General features: G+C 43.3%; 1 protein-coding gene across 1 annotated transcript in view; it reads right to left on the reverse strand.

Moving 5' to 3' along the window:
* The window catches only part of LOC119480322 (2-lysophosphatidate phosphatase PLPPR4), a 41,769-nt gene extending 23,848 nt beyond the window's left edge, over positions 1–17,921 (reverse strand). Inside the window, exon 1 of the mRNA XM_037756472.1 lies at positions 17,442–17,921. Coding sequence (XP_037612400.1) covers positions 17,442–17,513 — 72 coding nt within the window. The 5' untranslated portion in view covers positions 17,514–17,921. The remainder of the gene's footprint in view (positions 1–17,441) is intronic.

A 17,921-nucleotide genomic window follows, 5' to 3' on the forward strand; every position in this document is an offset into this window, starting at 1 on the left:
AAACCAAAAGTGTTTCCATCCTCCACTGGATGTGTAGTGTTTACCACGCTGGATTTAACATGGGAGGGTGCAGGTCGTATCCACGCTGACCCTCCAACGTTTTATACTTTCTGAGGTTTGTTTCGGTTTGGACGGATACGGAACGGATATGACGTCACGTTACTCAGAATACAACAATAAAAGTGGTAACTTCCTTCCACCTCAAATGAAGCAAATATATCGATTCTGGAATTATCAAATTGAGCAAGAGGCGGGCTTTACTACTTCACTACCACTTCCTTCCTGAGATGTGGTAGGGCTAGCTCGCTAGTTAGCTGTTGGACTGTGAGAGAGCTACGGAGTATGTGAGAGGGAATTCATATCTCATGTTGTGATACTTTCATGTAGGCTACTGTATTTGAGAGAGAGGCTACCACCGATAGCAGCCGCCATTTTGGCTCAGCCATCTCCATGTTTGCTTGTGAATCGGAGGCCAGAGCCGCGTGCAGGCACCTTTAAGTGAAAACTCAACCCAACACTGCACTTCTGTTGGGTCAAATTCTTTCCCAGATACTTTCTAATAACCACCCTCCACCCCCCGGCACAGAGGAGACAGGTGCATGTGTAGGCAGAAAGCCTGATGTGTACCTGAAGGCAGTAAAGTGTCCACAGAGGACTGCAGCGAGGTGCGTCAGTGGGAGTTGAATGTGGCCTAGAGCATCATGGGCTTTGTGATGCAGCTCAATAACCTGATTCACTGTGATACACAGTGGCACAGCGTATCTCGCTCAGCTAATGCTGAGTAAAGCAACGTGATGGAGGAGGGCCCCCCCGCTAGGAGCCCAACACAGGGAGACCTCTTCAAGTCAACACACAGAGGACCTCTGTTAGAAGACTTCCTTCTGTCTCACATCGCTGCCAGGGGTTACTCACCAACACACTAGTTTTCCTGTCTTTCTTTACAAAGAGAGAGGTTTCATCTAGTTTAATGGTAACCTCAGGGGAACTAGGACATTTGGAGAGATCGGGGGGGTGGAGGGAGGCATTGAAAATACAGTTGGAAGGCAGGAATTATATATATATATTAAGGGTGGAACGATTCACGAAATGTACGGATCGGTTCATATCACGGTTTTGGGTTCGGTTCGGTACATTTATGTTACAGCAAGGAGGTCAATTACATAAAGAACATAAACACTTCTTCATTGTCAAATCTTAATTGAAAGAATAGGTCTTCTACAGTAATTAGTGAAAACAAAAAATGCAGCTTTTTTTATTTTCATATAAATATGATGTAATTATAAACTAAGGCCATACATTGAAGCACAGGCTCAACCAGAACTATGCTAAAAAACTTAGCTTTTTATCTCCCACTCATTCAACAGTGGCTCATTGGTCATAATTCATAATGTAACAGTTGAGGCACTCAAATACTGAAATATTGTCAATGAGAAAAAATTAGTTACAAAAATAAAATCACAAATCTGTAATGTAAATGTAATGTTCCATCGTAAGGTTGTTGGTAAATCCTCAACTGCTGCTTATGCTAGTTTATAGTTTATAGTTTATACAGGGCAGGCACAACAGACTAACAGTCACACGTGAAGGCTCACGTTCTTTGACCATATGCTTTAATTCTGTATTGTTTACGATGGAGTGTGGTCGTATAAGCAGCGATAAACACTCTTATAGCATCAGATACTACTTTGGCACAGTGTGAATCTGCAGAGGGAGGCTGTCTGAACGCTGTGGGGGAACGGACTCTCCGTCCAGTCCACTTTTGTTTTGCTCCTCTGATCGACACATTCGGGTGATGCTGTCGTAATTAAATGTTTCAAGTGTCCTCATATAAACCCAACTTCAGTTGAACAGTGTCGGCGTGCAGTTTGACACAAATCGTAGTCAGTTTAGCTTGACTATCATGAGCTACTGGGCGCTACAGCGCTGCTAACATTCCTGGTGCGCTGTCAAAACTTTCTGGGTAAAACTCACGCTTCAGAGTTTCTGTTCCACGCGTGCGAGTAGTAGACATAAACAGCTGTTTGGGTAACAGCGAACCGAAAGGTTCGGGTCAAATACACAAACTGTTCCACCCCTTATACAGACGTAGGCAAAGTTGTTGGTAACGTTCCGTTAAAGAGAGAAAAACCCACAATGGTCACTGAAATAACTTGAAACTGACAAAAGTAATAATAAATAAAAATTTACTGAAAATTAACTAATGAAAATCAGATATTGTTTTTGAATTGTGGTTCAACAGAATCATTTTAAAAAACAAACTAATGAAACTGACCTGGACAAAAATGATGGTACCCCTAGAAAAGATGTAAAATAATGTGACCATAGGGACATATTAAACTAAGGTGTGTCCTGTAAATAGCATCACAGGTATCTTCAAACTTGTAATCAGTCAGTCTGCCTATTTAAAGGGTGAAAAGTAGTCACTGTGCTGTTTGGTATCATGATGTGTACCACACTGAACATGGACCACAGAAAGCTAAGGAGAGAGTTGTCTCAGGAGATCAGAAAGAACATTATAGACCTTCATGTTAAAGGTAAAGGCTATAAGACCATCTCCAAGCAGCTTGACGTTCCTGTGACTACAGCTGCACATATTATTCAGAAGTTTAAGGTCCATGGGACTGTAGCCTACCTCCCTGGACGTGGCCGCAAGGGGAAAATTGATGACATATTGAAGAGACGGATAATACGAATGGTAACCAAAGAGCCCAGAACAACTTCCAAAGAGATTAGAGGTGAACTCCAAGGTCAAGGTACATCAGTGTCAGATCGCACCATCCGTCACTGTTTGAGCCAAAGTGGACTTAATGGAAGACGACCCAGGAGGACACCAAATCATAAAAAAGCGAGACTGGAATTTTCCAAAATGCATATTGACAAGCCACAAAGCTTCTGGGAGAATGTCCTTTGGACAGATGAGACAAAACTGGAGCTTTTTGGCAAGTCACATCAGCTCTATGTTCACAGACGCAAAAATTAAGCATCCAAAGAAAAGAACACTGTACCTAATGTGAAACATGGAGGAGGCTCGGTTATGTTACGGGGCTGCTTTGTTGCATCTGGCACAGGGTGTCTTGAATCTGTGCAGGGTGCAATGAAATCTCAAGACTATCAAGGCATTCTGGAGCGAAATGTGCTGCCCAGTGTCAGAAAGCTTGGTCTCAGTTGCAGGTCATGGGTCCTCAAACAGGATAATGACCCAAAACACAGCTAAAAACACCCAAGAATGGCTAAGAACAAAACATTGGACTATTCTGAAGTGGCCTTCTATGAGCCCTGATCTAAATCCTATTGAACATCTGTGGAAGGAGCTGAAACATGCAGTCTGGAGAAGGCACCCTTCAAACCTGAGACAGCTGGAGCAGTTTGCTCACGAGGAGTGGGCCAACATACCTGTCAACAGGTGCAGAAGTCTCATTGAGAGTTACAGAAATCACTTGATTGCAGTGATTGCCTCAAAATGTTGTGCAACAAAATATTAAGTTAATGTTACCATAATTTTTGTCTAGGCCAGTTTCATTAGTTTATTTTTTTAAATGATTCTGCTGAACCATAATTCAAAAACAATATCTGATTTTCATTAGTTAATTTTCAGTGAATTTTTATTTATTATTACTTTTGTCAGTTTCAAGTTATTTCAGTGACCATTGTGGGTTTTTCTCTCTTTAACGGAACGTTACCAACAACTTTGCCTACGTCTGTATATAAATATACTGTATATATATATATATATATGTATATATATATATATATATATATATATATATTCCCAACCTGAGAGTATTCAGAGAGCTCTTACATAGCGGCATTAAAAGTTCTAACGAGGAGCATATGGAGTATGAGAGGGTGTGGTTGATCCTATAGGTAGGTATGATGCTGTCTTTGTGCCAATAACAAAACATCTCAGGTTGAGGTTCCCGTTTTTGATTCTTATTATTTTTAGCTCTGGCCATCAATTTGATCAGTTTCGATAACACTGTAGTCACCACAGTCTGGACCGCACATCAGGGCTGTTGAGCCCATGATGAATATGACTGATGGGACAAAGTTGGATCTGGTTCGTTCCAGTCCGGGTCAATTTGTGTTGACAGTCAGTAGATAAAATCATAAAGTGTGTGATACATAAATATTAGGGCCGTCAATCGATTAAAATATTTAATCCTGATTAATCGCATTATTTTCCATAGTTAATCACGATTAATCACACATTTTTTTAATCTGTTCAAAATGTACCTTAAAGGGAGATTTGTCAAGTATTTAATACTCTTATCAACATGGGAGTGGACAAATATGCTGATTCATGCAAATGTATGTATATATTTATTATTGGAAATCAATTAGCAACACAAAACAATGACAGATATTGTCCAGAAACCCTCACAGGTACTGCATTTAGCATAAAACAATATGCTCAAATCATAACATGGCAAACTGCAGCCCAACAGACAACAACAGCTGTCAGTGTGTCAGTGTGCTGACTTGGCTATGTTCTATCAGTATAGGCTGTACTGAATGCCATTTATTTTTACATTTAAAGCTTCTATTGAGTTTTTCCAATGAAGCTTTGAATGTCTGTCCTCATATTTTATGACGTCATATTTTTGTGTGTGTTGTTTTGTGTTATTGTGGTTATATTATATGTAATTTATGGTGCTGTTAGATCGCCGCAAAACCGCTCCTTTAATACAGGTATGTGTCTCCCTTTTGTCTTTTTTGACCCCAGTGCAAATGTTGTTTTTGAAAGGCTAAATACCAAACAAATATGGATTGAAGCAGAATATTCCGTTGGATAAAAACATTTTGGAAATGATTATATCTTTTTAATATACGTCTTGTCAGTGTGCTGACTTGACTATGACTTGCCCCAAACTGCATGTGATTATCATAAAGTGGGCATGTCTGTAAAGGGGAGACTCGTGGGTACCCATAGAACCCATTTACATTCACATATCTGGAGGTCAAAGGTCAAGGGACCTCTTTAAGAAAAAGGACATGACAGTTTTTCCTCACCAAAATTGAACGTAAATTTGGAGCGTTATTTAACCTCCTTCACAACAAGCTAGTATGACATGGTTGGTACCGATGGATTCATCAGGTTTTATAGTTTCATATGATAACAGAATCTTCACTCTAGCTTTAAAACTGAGCCACTACAACCTAAAAATCACAAGTTGCATTAATGCGTTAAAGAAATTAGTGGCATTAAAACTAATTTGTGTTAACATTATTATCACGTTACCCACTTTACTCCCAGTTCGGTTGTACAGTCCTACACACCGTGCCATTGTTCTGATGGTCCATTATTCCAAAACCCCAATATTCCCAAAAATGTTCGGCAGCCTCTTATCAAGCAAACCAACTCCTATTGTTTCAAAGGCCCATTGCTCCGACAGTTGCACATGGATAATTGTTATGCTGAATGATGTTATCGATTTTTATTCCTACTGGTGAGGGAATGACCAAGCACTCTGCCTCTTATTCCTCGTTGCCTTCGTTGGTTGGATTGGTCAGGTTTAGGCATGAGGAGTGAGATTAGTTAGGTTTAGGGTGAGAATATCAGGGTGTAAGCCAACCAGAGCCAGAGTAGGGCGGGTCATGCCTTCGCCAAGAAGATCCAATGACGTCAATATCTTCCTCTGATTCCTGCGGCCATTTTGTGTTTTGCTTAAGCTGCATAAAGTTCTCCTCCTCACCCTGAAAACTGCTGCCTGGAGGGATAAGCTGCTTTGTGAATTTAGGTTCTAACATTTAATATAAGAAATCAAATCAAAGAAAGTGGAACTGGGAAGCTTTGTGAATATGGCCTTTAAATGTATTTCTACAGATAAAAATAGAACTCTGCAGAGCACATTCCCTGATGAAGAACAAAATACTTTAATGCATCATTTTACAATTAGACCTAATTTTGACACATTTTTAGGTCCCGAATGCATTATGCCCAAAAGGTATCAGTGGTGTATTTAAATAAAAAAAACTGATAATTTGATACATCAACTACTTTCAATGAACTAAATTGATAATGTATTTATAATCGATCTAAATCACCAGAACAGAAACAAACTGTTGTTGTTGAGAAATGTCACAGATAACACCACATGCTGTTTAAAGTCAGAAGGTTTCAGCTGGTTACTGGTGATAAGTTTTGTGTATTTTATCTGGACAAAGTCACATACTAAAGAATCTGTTGCAGGATGATCTATTAATCTATAGGTAATAAAACCTTACAGTGCAGTGTGGGAAGATTGATTAAGTTGTACACTGATAAAGGGTTTAAGGGTTTAAATAATCCATAGATAATAATAAAAAAATGTCCCTCATTCATCTACCTTGGTGATGGTAGTCCCTTTCCAATGACGGTGTGCTTTTAGGAATCAATCTCATCCATTCCAGACTGGTCTGATGCACTATTAACATGACCTTTAACCCTCATTAACATACAAGGACTACAGACTAAAGGATAAACTACTGTAAGAAACAACCATCATAGCAAAATGTTAACTCATTTCTTCTCAAAACACTTTGAGTTATGTAATTCATGACATAATATACATATTGGGATTTTTTAAAAAGCATTAATTAAAGGGACTGTTTGTAACTTCTTACACGTATAAATCATTGTGGGTCGGTGTCCCATGCGCACTCGCGTGTGGCTACGCTGTTCAGACTCAGACTCCAACACAAACTACACTGAAGCACCAAAACCTCTTGGTTGTATCTAGTGAAGCCCGTCTGTTAAACAGTGTTGGACGCGGTCGGAGGACGCGGGGGAGACCGTAGCTTTAGTCTCCAGGGCCGGAGTCTCTGCTGTACTCTGCTCCTCTGCCTGCCTTCACTCACACACCGCGCTCATTCTCACTCTTTCGCTCTGCTCTCATGTGCATGCGCGCACACTCCACACTGCAGAAGAGTTAGTTTCGCTCTGAGAATATCTAGTGAATGTACAGTGGACGTTTGTGCAAAAATAAATGCTGCAGCTCCTCCAGACCAACAGAGGTTTCCCGTGTCTGGTGAAGTGACGGGGCTCCGCAGAGAGAAATGTTATCGTCTCTTTTCGCCTCACTGTTTTGAGCGATGCTCGTTCATGTCTATGTAGAGCGAGCACAAGCGCGAGCAACAGGACGCTAACTTTCGTTGACTTAACGGCCACAGGTGTCGCTGTTAACAAGCAATTTCTGACTCTACAAACAGTCCCTTTAATACAAACAACAATGATATGAAGTCATTAGGAACAAATTGACTGAAAGTCATGAAAAATTGGAGGATTAAGTTAATCCAACCAACTGGGGTCCCTGCAGGTGCTTTATTCTATCATTCCAACTGTCAATGTGTAAAACGGAAACTAAACTGTTGATCCCATGTAGCTTGGTCATGATTATATACATTGCTTAGCATCATGTGTGAACCTGGAAGAACATCCAGTGTTGCATGAGGGCAAAATAACAATCATTTCACAGCTGATGCTTGTTGGGCTCCATGCAAACAGCTGCTAGTGTAGAACATGTGAATTCTGAATACTTTGGTACCCAGAAAACCTGTAAAGGTACGTCTGTAACCTGCACCCAGAACAGAAATACTGAAGCAAAGAGAGATCTAACAATTCAAGATGAAATGATACATTGGATTTGTATTGCTTCTGTAAAGATGTTCATAAAATGTAGTCAGCTATGTACAGGATCTTGCAGTGATGAATAAATGCATGAAGCTACATGCATGCAGAAAGCATTCTGCTTGCGTGTTCCATGTTGAAACCAGCTCATGCAGCCCCCCCCCCCCTCTCAGGTCTGTTTTCTTGGCTCACCGTCAGCCTCCCTCACCTCTCGTCCAGCATCTCAGCTCGTGGAGATGAGAAATATAGGTCAGTGGTGTCAGCACAGATGAGGCTGCTGTAGGAGGAACACTGTACTCTACTTACTTCAAAGTAGATTTCCACAGGATAATTTATGTCACATCCTGTTATTTTTTTTAAAGCGTAGCGTGATCTGCTGAGGCCAATAGCAGCTAATCGTATTTGATACGCTTCAACGTCTCTACACATGCTTATGATTCCTTTCCTTTGACTTAAAGGGGACGTATCAGCCTCATTTCCAGGTCCATATTTGTATTTCGGGGTTTCTACTAGAACAATGTTGCATGATTTAATGTTCAAAAAACACATTATTATTCTCATCCTGTCAGTCTGAATATACCTGTATTCACCCTGTGTCTGAAACGCTCCGTTTTAGCGCCTGTCTCTTTAAGAAGCCCAGTCTGCTCTGATTGGCTGGTAAGAAAAATATGGTGCACCTTTGCAAAGGTAGCTCTCAAGCTGTGGGCGGTATATTCTAATGAGCCTGCATGTGACATAGGAAGGGTGGCAAAATCTGATTGGCTTGTTGAATCACATGTTTTCTGATCTTAGACAGCCCACAAAAAAAACTGACTGGGTCGTCTTATTTCAGTTTGTAGGTTGGTAGTAGGGATGTCCATAATTAACCGTTTAACTAACCGTTAACCGACATTAAGCATTTTAAACGATTAACGCTATCAGTTAAAAGAAATGTTAATAATTAACTCAAAAGCTGAGCGGCTCGTCACTTTAAGGAGAACAGCTGGTCCACCTTAACAGCCCACCTTAAGAGGCGGAGCCGGAGTTGCAGGATACAGGAAGTCGGCTCCGGTCTCTGTCTCGCTTGAGCGGAGTGGAGGAGTTGTAGTTTCGTAGCATTTATTCACCGACAAATAAACTGTACACACACTGCTACACCTACGATCACAGCTAGAACGCCACCAACAACCTCACACTCACCGCCAACACACACACACGGTCTGTTGGAAACTCGCTAAAGTTACGCAGACTATGTGTGCGCCGGCGAGCACGAAGCCTCCGGCAATGCTAGAGCTGCTAACGTAGCACAAATACACACAGCTGACAACCTGCTAAACTAAACTAAATGTGCGGTGGAGACTTTTACTGGGAAAGTGGCTGCATGTCCGCGACACTACACGCAGCATCGTAGCTGCTCAGTTAACGCTCCCGGACGGTGAACTGGAGACTCCCGTCAACCAATATCTGTTGTGCTCCTACAGCTGGTATGAGGCACACATCTTGTTGGTTAACGGTTAATAATCGGTTAACAAGGGTTTGTTATCGGTTAAGAATTTTTTTTCAAAATGAGCATCCCTAGTTGGTAGGAACTCCAGAGTCATGATACGTCCCCTTTAAGTCACTTAATAGTGAAACTAACCAGTGTACAGAAAGCAAGCCACTCACCATCTCATCCGGATTTATGCATGTGTTGTGCAGATAACAGTAAACAATATTAACCTATTAGTAAATATTTCCAACAGAAAATAGGACATCAAGCATAATATGGATAAATTCTTGTCCTAATAGTGGCAGAGCCTACAGAGGATGATGTCAGTTGGTCTGTCTGTCCAACACTTTGGCACAGATGAGATATGGATAGCTACTGGCCAGATTGTAATGGATTTAGTATGAATGTTCATGCTATCTGAAGCCAGATTCATCCAGATTTTGACCTCTTGACCTTACGTCAGGGACTCACTAAAGGTTTCTGCTGGCCGAAGGATCATTCCTGTTTTTGCTGACCTCCTAATCATTCGTGGGGCAAGTTTAATGTTCCAATTATTCATCCATAGAAACAGTGACATGGCATGCCGTCCTAATTTACCAACACTGATTACCAAAACACAAGAATAAATACTAAGGCTGTCAAAGTTAACGTGATAATAACGTGTTAATGCTAATTCGTTTCAACGGCACTAATTTATTTAACACGCGTCAACACGACTTGCGGTTTTTATTAACCTCTTAAAAACCCGACGGGCAGCTGGAACATAGATTCTGATTACTTTTCTGCCTTGTGCACTTACTTCTTTGGCTGTTTACATTTGTTAAGTGTGCCATACAACACTCCTCTGAGGGTTTTCCCGACAACACAGTGCCTCCACGGGCTCCCGTGTGTTCCTGGTGGGCCCTCGGTGACTATGGAAGAGACGGTGCACTTTGAATAATAGATGTGTAAAAATGGAAAGCAGGCTCCGGTGGGCTTCGGCTGGCAGTTATTTTTGTTGGGTGCCGGGCCAACAGCACCGACAGCGATGGAGTTTTTCTCAGTGAGTCGAGGCGTCTGACTGTTAACCATTCAAGTCTCTCAGTTTCTTTGAAAATGTTCGATTCAGCGTCCCATGCTGCGTTACCATTTGTCTCTGATTCGGGTTTCTGCACGGGTTTGTATGAGACAGTTGGTTTATCTGAGAGATAAATTGAAGGGGAGCAAAAAGTACAATAATTCCCTCTGACATGTAGTGGAGTTAAGTACATAAAGTACAGGTACTTAAATACAGTACGTGAGTAAATGTACTTGGTTACAGTGCACCACTGGCCACGTCAAAAGTGGAAAAGGGCTTCCAATGAAATCCAGAGATGAAAAATATAACAGAAAAACAGCTGGTAGCACCTTTTTTTGCAAAACAAAATGTAAATATATTAGTGAAGCTTCTGATGCACATAAATCAATTCTCACTCCCGATACCGCTGCCTGGTCAGCCCTCGGCATCGGCGCCCGGGGTACCCCTCTTGCGTTACCTTCGGCCGGACCGGGGACGGCGTGTCAATATATGCTCGTTACATGCGTACTGTCCTTTCAAAATAACTTCCGTTTTCACAGGAAATTAGGTTTAGGCAATGCAACCACTTAGTTAGGGTTAGGAAACGGTCCGTGGTTGACGTTAATTTCACTGACTAGCGATACACAGGACTCACAGGACTGACGATAACAAGTCACGTGACTAGAGACTGACAAAATAAGTCAACGAACAGCGGCCTCCTGGTTGAAAGTCTTTTGTGTTTACTTCTGGCTCCCCATTAGTTGACTCTTTCAGCGAGTGACTGGTTTTACTAACTGGTTGACTGTGTGACTGATAAACTAAATGGCTGATTCGACTGACGTTGACGGGTGAATCTACTGAAGGCTCATAGAGCGAACAGACATTCTGCTCTGTGATTTATCACTCCGCTCTTCCTCCTCTCTGAGTATTCCTTACGCTCTCTTTCTCTGAAAAGCTCCGGCTCCTCTGGGAGAGTTCAGCTCAGCAGAGATGCTCCATTGCCCTACATCTGCTAACAGTCGCTGCCAGCCCGCTCTGTGTCTCATTCTCTTTGTCTCGCCTTCGTTCCCTCTGTTTCCGACTCTCTATCTGAGTCGTATATTGTTCTATCTCACTATCAGCCTCTTTTCTTTCATCTCTGGCAATGTCCTTCCTCTTTTCCCTCTGTGTGTCTGCCTGCCATGGGGTCATCTGATATTTTTGAAGCCCGACATGATACAGAGATATTTTCTGGATCGCAAAAGCCAGAGCACATGTTGCAGTTTTAACAGCACGATTTGATTCTGGAGAACTTTTAATAAGTTCAACCAGGTCAGACACATACAGGACCGATCACCACACTATGAAGGGACTTTATAGGATGCAGCGGCGTGGGCAGACATAATAATAATGTTTTTAGGGTGGTCTTGCTGTTGCATATTGTTGTTGCTACTAAACAGGCCCGGTTCTACGAGGATGTAAAAGCATGCATTGCACCCTCAGTTTAGTATTTTGAAGCCTCAGTTGAAATCTGAATGATAAATGCAGAGCGCACAGCGGTAAGTCTCGGCGCACGCACTGAGTGGGCGTCTCCATGCGCACCTTCTATTTCGGTTCATGTATGTGCTGCAGCATAGCGTGCATACGGGGCTGTGTGAAGGTATAGATCAACAGGTGAGGTGATTATTAAATACCGTCTCAGCCGGTCACATGTTACAGTTAAACATGATGACGACAGCTGTTGTCCATAGTTAATCTGTCCAAAAGGGAGATTTGCCAAGTATTTAATATCATTAATATCAACATGGAGTGGACAAATATGCTGCTTTATGCAAATGTATGTATATATTTAATATTGGAAATCAATTAAAGGGACTGTTTGTAACTTCTTACACGTATAAATCATTGCTGGTCGGTGTCCCATGCGCGCTCGCGTGTGGCTACACTGTTCAGACTCAGACTCCAACACAAACTACACGGAAGCACCAAAACCTCTTGGTTGTATCAAGTGAAGCCCGTCTGTTAAACAGTGTTGGCCGCGGTTGGAGGACGCGGGGGAGACCGTAGCTTTGGTCTCCTGGACCGGAGTCTCTGCTGTACTCTGCTCCTCTGCCTGCCTTCACTCACACAGCGCGCTCGTTCTTGCTCTTTCGCTCCACTCTCACGTGCATGCGCGCACACTACACACTGCAGAAGAGTTAGTTTAGCTCTGAGAATATCTAGTGAATGTACAGTGGACGTTTGTGCAGAAATAACTGCTGCAGCTCCTCCAGACCAACAGAGGTTTCCTGTGTCTTGTGAAGTGGCGGAGCTCCGCAGAGAGAAACGTTATCGTCTCTGACCAAAACTCCGGTGTCTCCCCTGTTCCCTCCGGCTGCGGTCGGGAGGAAGAAGCAGGAAAAGCCAACACTAGGATCAGCATTGATTCATGGAGACGTTCGTCTGGTCAGCTAACATTACTGCCAAGCAGCTGAAATATAGAGTGATATTGTGCTTTTAGCTGACGTATGTCGCCTCACTGTTTTGAGCGATGCTCGTTCATGTCTATGTAGAGCGAGCACAAGCGCGAGCAACTGGACGCTGACTTTCGTTGACTTAACGGCCACAGGTGTCGCTGTTAACAAGACATTTCTGATTCTTACAAACAGTCCCTTTAAGTTTATTAACCTCCTTCACAACAAGCTAGTATGACATGGTTGGTACCGATGGATTCATCAGGTTTTCTAGTTTCATATGATATGATATCTTCACTCTTTAAAACTGAGCCCATTACAACCTCCAAAATATCTATTGTGTTAATGCGTTAAAGAAATCAGTGGCGTTAAAACAAATTGATGTTAACACGTTATTACCGCAAAACCTCGACAGCCCTAATAATAATAATAATAATATACAAATAAAAATAATGAACTAATTAAAAACTAAAAAGAAGCTGCTACCTGTATGTTCTCCATTGCTCTTTGCCAATAATAAAGGAGTGAGGTGAGCTAAAAGATTTGAATTAGAGATTTCTTTTGTGCCTTGCCTTGCTTGGTTTGATCTAAGGAAGTCTGTCTTCTGCCCCGATCACATTTACACATTATGCAGGTCACAAAGAAACCCAAGCTATGGTTTGTCAAGGTTCAACATGTAGTCCCGGCAGGGCCGTGATCACTTGATGTTGTGTATCAGACAGTCCTCAGGTAACAGAAGCCAGCGTTAACCTTTATCTGGGCTAATGGCCGTGTCCCTCCCTACTACTCTACATGTGATCTCATCTTTTATTTCCCCCGCTTTAGATAACAGTAGTTCTGCCCTCCTCATGCTTCCATTTGTTCCACTTTGGAGGAAAAGCAGCCCGAGGCTTCACAGTGGAGCCTCAGTGCACTTCATCACTCAGTCCCAACTAAAGTAGAGCAGCCAGCCTGGTACAGGGATCTGCAGCTGCTCCTCAACGCCACAATCTAACAAAACCAACTCATAACTGATGACCAGTAAAGGGAATACTTACATTAGTTCACTTCAAACTAAACTAAAATAACACTTGAAAAATTTGGCTGGTTAATATCACATTACATCCTGAATGAGACAGTTTCTTACATGACCGAGATGGATAGAAGGATAACAATAAGAATGATCATAACAACAATAACAATAATAAACATATTGTACTGGCCACTTTGGCTTGTAGAACAAGCTGTAAACACAAGTGACATACATCAGGGCTGTACCCGTCCTGAATCAGAATCGGATTTGGCTGTTCAATACGAAGATTCAACCATTCTTTCTGTTTTTTATTTCTTTCAACTCGGCGGTCAGGGAAGGGGATCCCCTCTCTCCGGAGCTGGCTGGCCCTCGTCAGGCGCATTTTTCCTCCACGGTGGTGCACTGCAATCGGATAGGTCGACTTGGAAAGGCCCGGGATGAAGATGGCTTTACAGCACCACCTCACCTTGCCATTTTCCAGGACCGTGGACTTACGGTACATGTCCACAGGTGAGTTTTTGGATGCTTGATGGGCCGCCACTAGACACAAGGCACCTGATTGGAAGAACGCTTTCCCTCATAGCCTGGCTGCTGCTCCCAGCTATGAAACCGGAACCAACACGGTGGCTCGTTTGGAAACTTTCTTATATCACGAAAATGGTTCATCGAAATGTGTTTCTGAAAACATTTGATGCGAGGAATAAGCCATGCAGCTGCTGGATTTGTCTTTATTTTGGATCGACAATGCTCAGTTGGACGCCCCTGATTTGCATAAAGTAGCCTAGGCTAGGGATGCACCGATACCATACGGCTCTAGGTCGGCTTGGAAAGGCTCGGGGCGAAGGTGGCTCGCAGCCGCAGCTTTACAGCGCTCCCCGCCCGGACCTCGCCGCACCGTGGATAAAGGGATCCCGGTGCGACTGTCGACCGGGGCGGACTGTCCTCAGTGCGCCCCAACCGCGTTGTGACGCGGCCCAATAAAAAGGCGCCAGGGGTCGCGGGGCTATGTCAGCAACCCACCGGACCCGTCAGAGGAAGCAAGCAAAACCCTGTGGCGGAATGAAAGTGAGGGCCGGTGTGCACCGGCTGAGGTGGGATCCCGGCCCAGCGGGGTTGGGCGCACTACCGGCCCGTCTTGCCTGCATCGACGGGGAGATGGAGCGTGAGGACCCGAAAGATGGCGACAAGGGGTTAACGTCACGCTGCCGTTAAGTGGTATCGGTGCCGTTTTGCGAGTACAAGTACGAATACATGTGCACAGTGTCGGACCCGATACTGTTATCGGTGCATCCCTAGCCATGAGTCCTGGTTGCGGAGGGAAATCTCCCCTGGGAGGTGGGATCCATCATGATTGGCACGCTCTGATCTCCTCTCCACATCTATTGTGGGACATGTGCAGTCACGGCTGACAGGAGAGCAGGATGGGATTGAGCTGAATGGGCCACCACCTCGACTCTCTGCATACCAGCACACACACACACACACACACACACACACACACACACACTCAGGGGATGAGCCTGAGTGGGCCTAATGATATGCACAAGCGCTGTAGTTCACTGAGTAGAATTAACTTTCAGCATTGGCCTAGTTTAAATGCTTACTGCTGTTTGTAAAAATAGAGGGCAAGAAATCCTCCAGTGAGCTGAAGCGAGGCCCGCATTTCTTCTTCAGGCACATTATCTGTGTAGTGAGAGTGCATTGAAATGTAAATGAAAGGTTCCAGAAAACAAAAGCAAATCGAGGGAACCCCCCAACATATCCAAGTCACCGCTGCGAGAGCAATCCATGGAAATGATGCAGTCATCCCAACAGCATCCATCATACAGTATTAGAGGCAACTCTATAATACATGATGCCAGTGTGATGGGAGAGCCACGGGCCAGCGGTGAACTAGAGCGTGCATAAAGAGCACAGCGGGGGAACGAGTGACGGTCACCACAAGCTGCATGCAATCTGTACTTAAATGTTTGAAATCATCACCGCATTTGGATTATTTTCCGATGAACCTACCAACCTGATATATTATATAAAATGTCATCATTGTGGTTGACTGGTCCCTTATTTAAAGACACAGTCCCCTTATCCACATCCATCATGACTGCACTGTCCTGAAACCACACACTCATACTTAAAGGGGAAATATACAGTACATGCTCATTTCCTTGATTGACCTACGTATAACGATTTTCTGAATGCCAGATTTGATATATTTGCTTCATTTGAGTCTATGTGGAGGTAGAAGGAAGTTACCGCTTTTATTGTTGTAATCTGAGTAACGTGATGTCATATCCGTTCCGTATCCGTCAACTAAAACAAACCTCAGAAAGTATAAAACGTTGTAGGGTCAGCGTGGATACGACCTGCACCCTCACATGTTAAATCCAGCGTGGTAAACACTACACATCCAGTAAAGGATGGAAACACTTTTGGTTTCACACATTGACAGGAAAAGCAGAGCTAGACATCACGGCTAAAGCTGCATGCTAATTCCTAACAGGAACCGTTATCGTATCGTGGTAACGTGCGGTCGAGCCGGCCGTCGCTCTCGTCTCCGTGGTCAAATGGGCCGACGCTACGACCGTAGAGCATCCATATACTGACATTTATGTTAAACGCATTCAAACGGCCCCGATGGAGCTGACCATGGACGGATAAAGAGAACGGAGCTGACAGGAGAGCTAGAGACCACCTTGGAGAAGTTAGAGGAAGTAGATATGTGGGACTACGTCCGCTTTTCAAAATAAGGTGTTAACAAAGGGAACTGTATATACAAAATACATCTATGGAAATAAGATTGATTGGATTATATTCACCATTACAATATGATTTTTTCCACACTGAACAAATACCACAGTTCAAGTTTTATTCAAAGCCAAACAAATCTAGTTTCCATGGAAACAGAAGTCAGCAGGTGAGGACAGGTTGGGCCGCCCACATAGGTGACCCGACTAGATCAAGAAAAACAAGGTGAAGATCACCTTTTCTCCTCAAGTATTTATTGTTTAAAATATATCTTAATATTACTGCTGAATTCATGTATATTAGACGCTAAGAGTCAAAGCTAACTTAGCAGACCTCGCTAGCTGCCGTTTATCTGCAATATTAGCAAAAATGTCAATTCCGCAACATGTCCAGCAGTAAGGATATTAGAATTGTAATATATGTCTTAAAACACAACATATTGTATTCTTTGTGTATGAAGACTGACATCTGTGGTTGCTGTCTACATTTTTCAGGGTGCAGAGAAAATCATGAAATCCCCTATCTATTTTTAGAAAATGTTTTTGCTTGATAAAAATTGAAATGCCGTAAAATTATTATAAAAAAATTTAAAAAAGCAAAATGTAGAAATGGAACATTCTTGTAAATGTTGCGTTAAGGACATTTAGTATAAGAACTAGTGATGAAAACCAGAAACATGTTACAGATTAAAATCTTAACCACTATATACTATATGTATATTTGTTTATATGTATTACATACTCTGATGGTTAAAGGAGTTAATTTGGGAGAGTCAAATGTGACCTTAGTTGCAGAAACACCCGTCTATAATAATAATAATGATGCAACATATTATTATGAATACAGAAAGCAGCTAATCTCCCATGACTTCACATGAGGAGTACAGGTGGCTCCTCTGGACAGGTAGATGAAGGATGTGATGGATCACACAGTGGAGGAAGAATCACCTCTCTGTGCTGAATATGAACATTATTCTGTGTGACCTACATATTAAACCAGTATCAGCTGCTCGTCATAGGAAGCCCGTCTCCACACGGCTAACGGATCTGTGGTGACTACCTCCTCCTCCTCCTCCTCCTCCTCCTCCTCCTCACGGTGCTTGTCTGACGGGCTCTGGATGAGAAGCATGCAGCTCAACCCACCTCCACAAAATAGAAGCAGGGCAGCAGGCTGACGCTGTCTTTGGTCGGGATCCCCTTCTCTCTCGCAGACATGGCCGGGCCTCCAAATATCCAAACAGATCCAAGATGTGGTGACGAGGTGGTGGAAGAATGGCTGAGGTCTCCGGGCGTCCTGCCGGGATCAGGAGCGCTCCATGCCGCCGTGTGGAGCAGGATGCTCGGGGGACAACAGCCGGCCAGGATCCAGCACCAGACTCCCGGTACGGTGAGACCGGCACGGCCCTTTATCTGTGCTGGTGAGAAGCCCGCGGCTCGGCTGTGTGCATGTCCTCCGATGAGCTGTCAGGTAGAGAACCAGAGAGGAGAGGAGAGAGAGGAGAGGAGAGAGAGGAGAGGGATGCGCAGGCGCACTGAGGAGGAAGGTAGCTGACAGCATGGATGTGACTGCTGACGCTGACAAGAGATGATCCGACTCACTGACTGAATCAGAATCAGAGTCGT

This window comes from Sebastes umbrosus, chromosome 21 (assembly GCF_015220745.1).
Source record: "Sebastes umbrosus isolate fSebUmb1 chromosome 21, fSebUmb1.pri, whole genome shotgun sequence".
NCBI classification, from domain to species: domain Eukaryota; kingdom Metazoa; phylum Chordata; class Actinopteri; order Perciformes; family Sebastidae; genus Sebastes; species Sebastes umbrosus.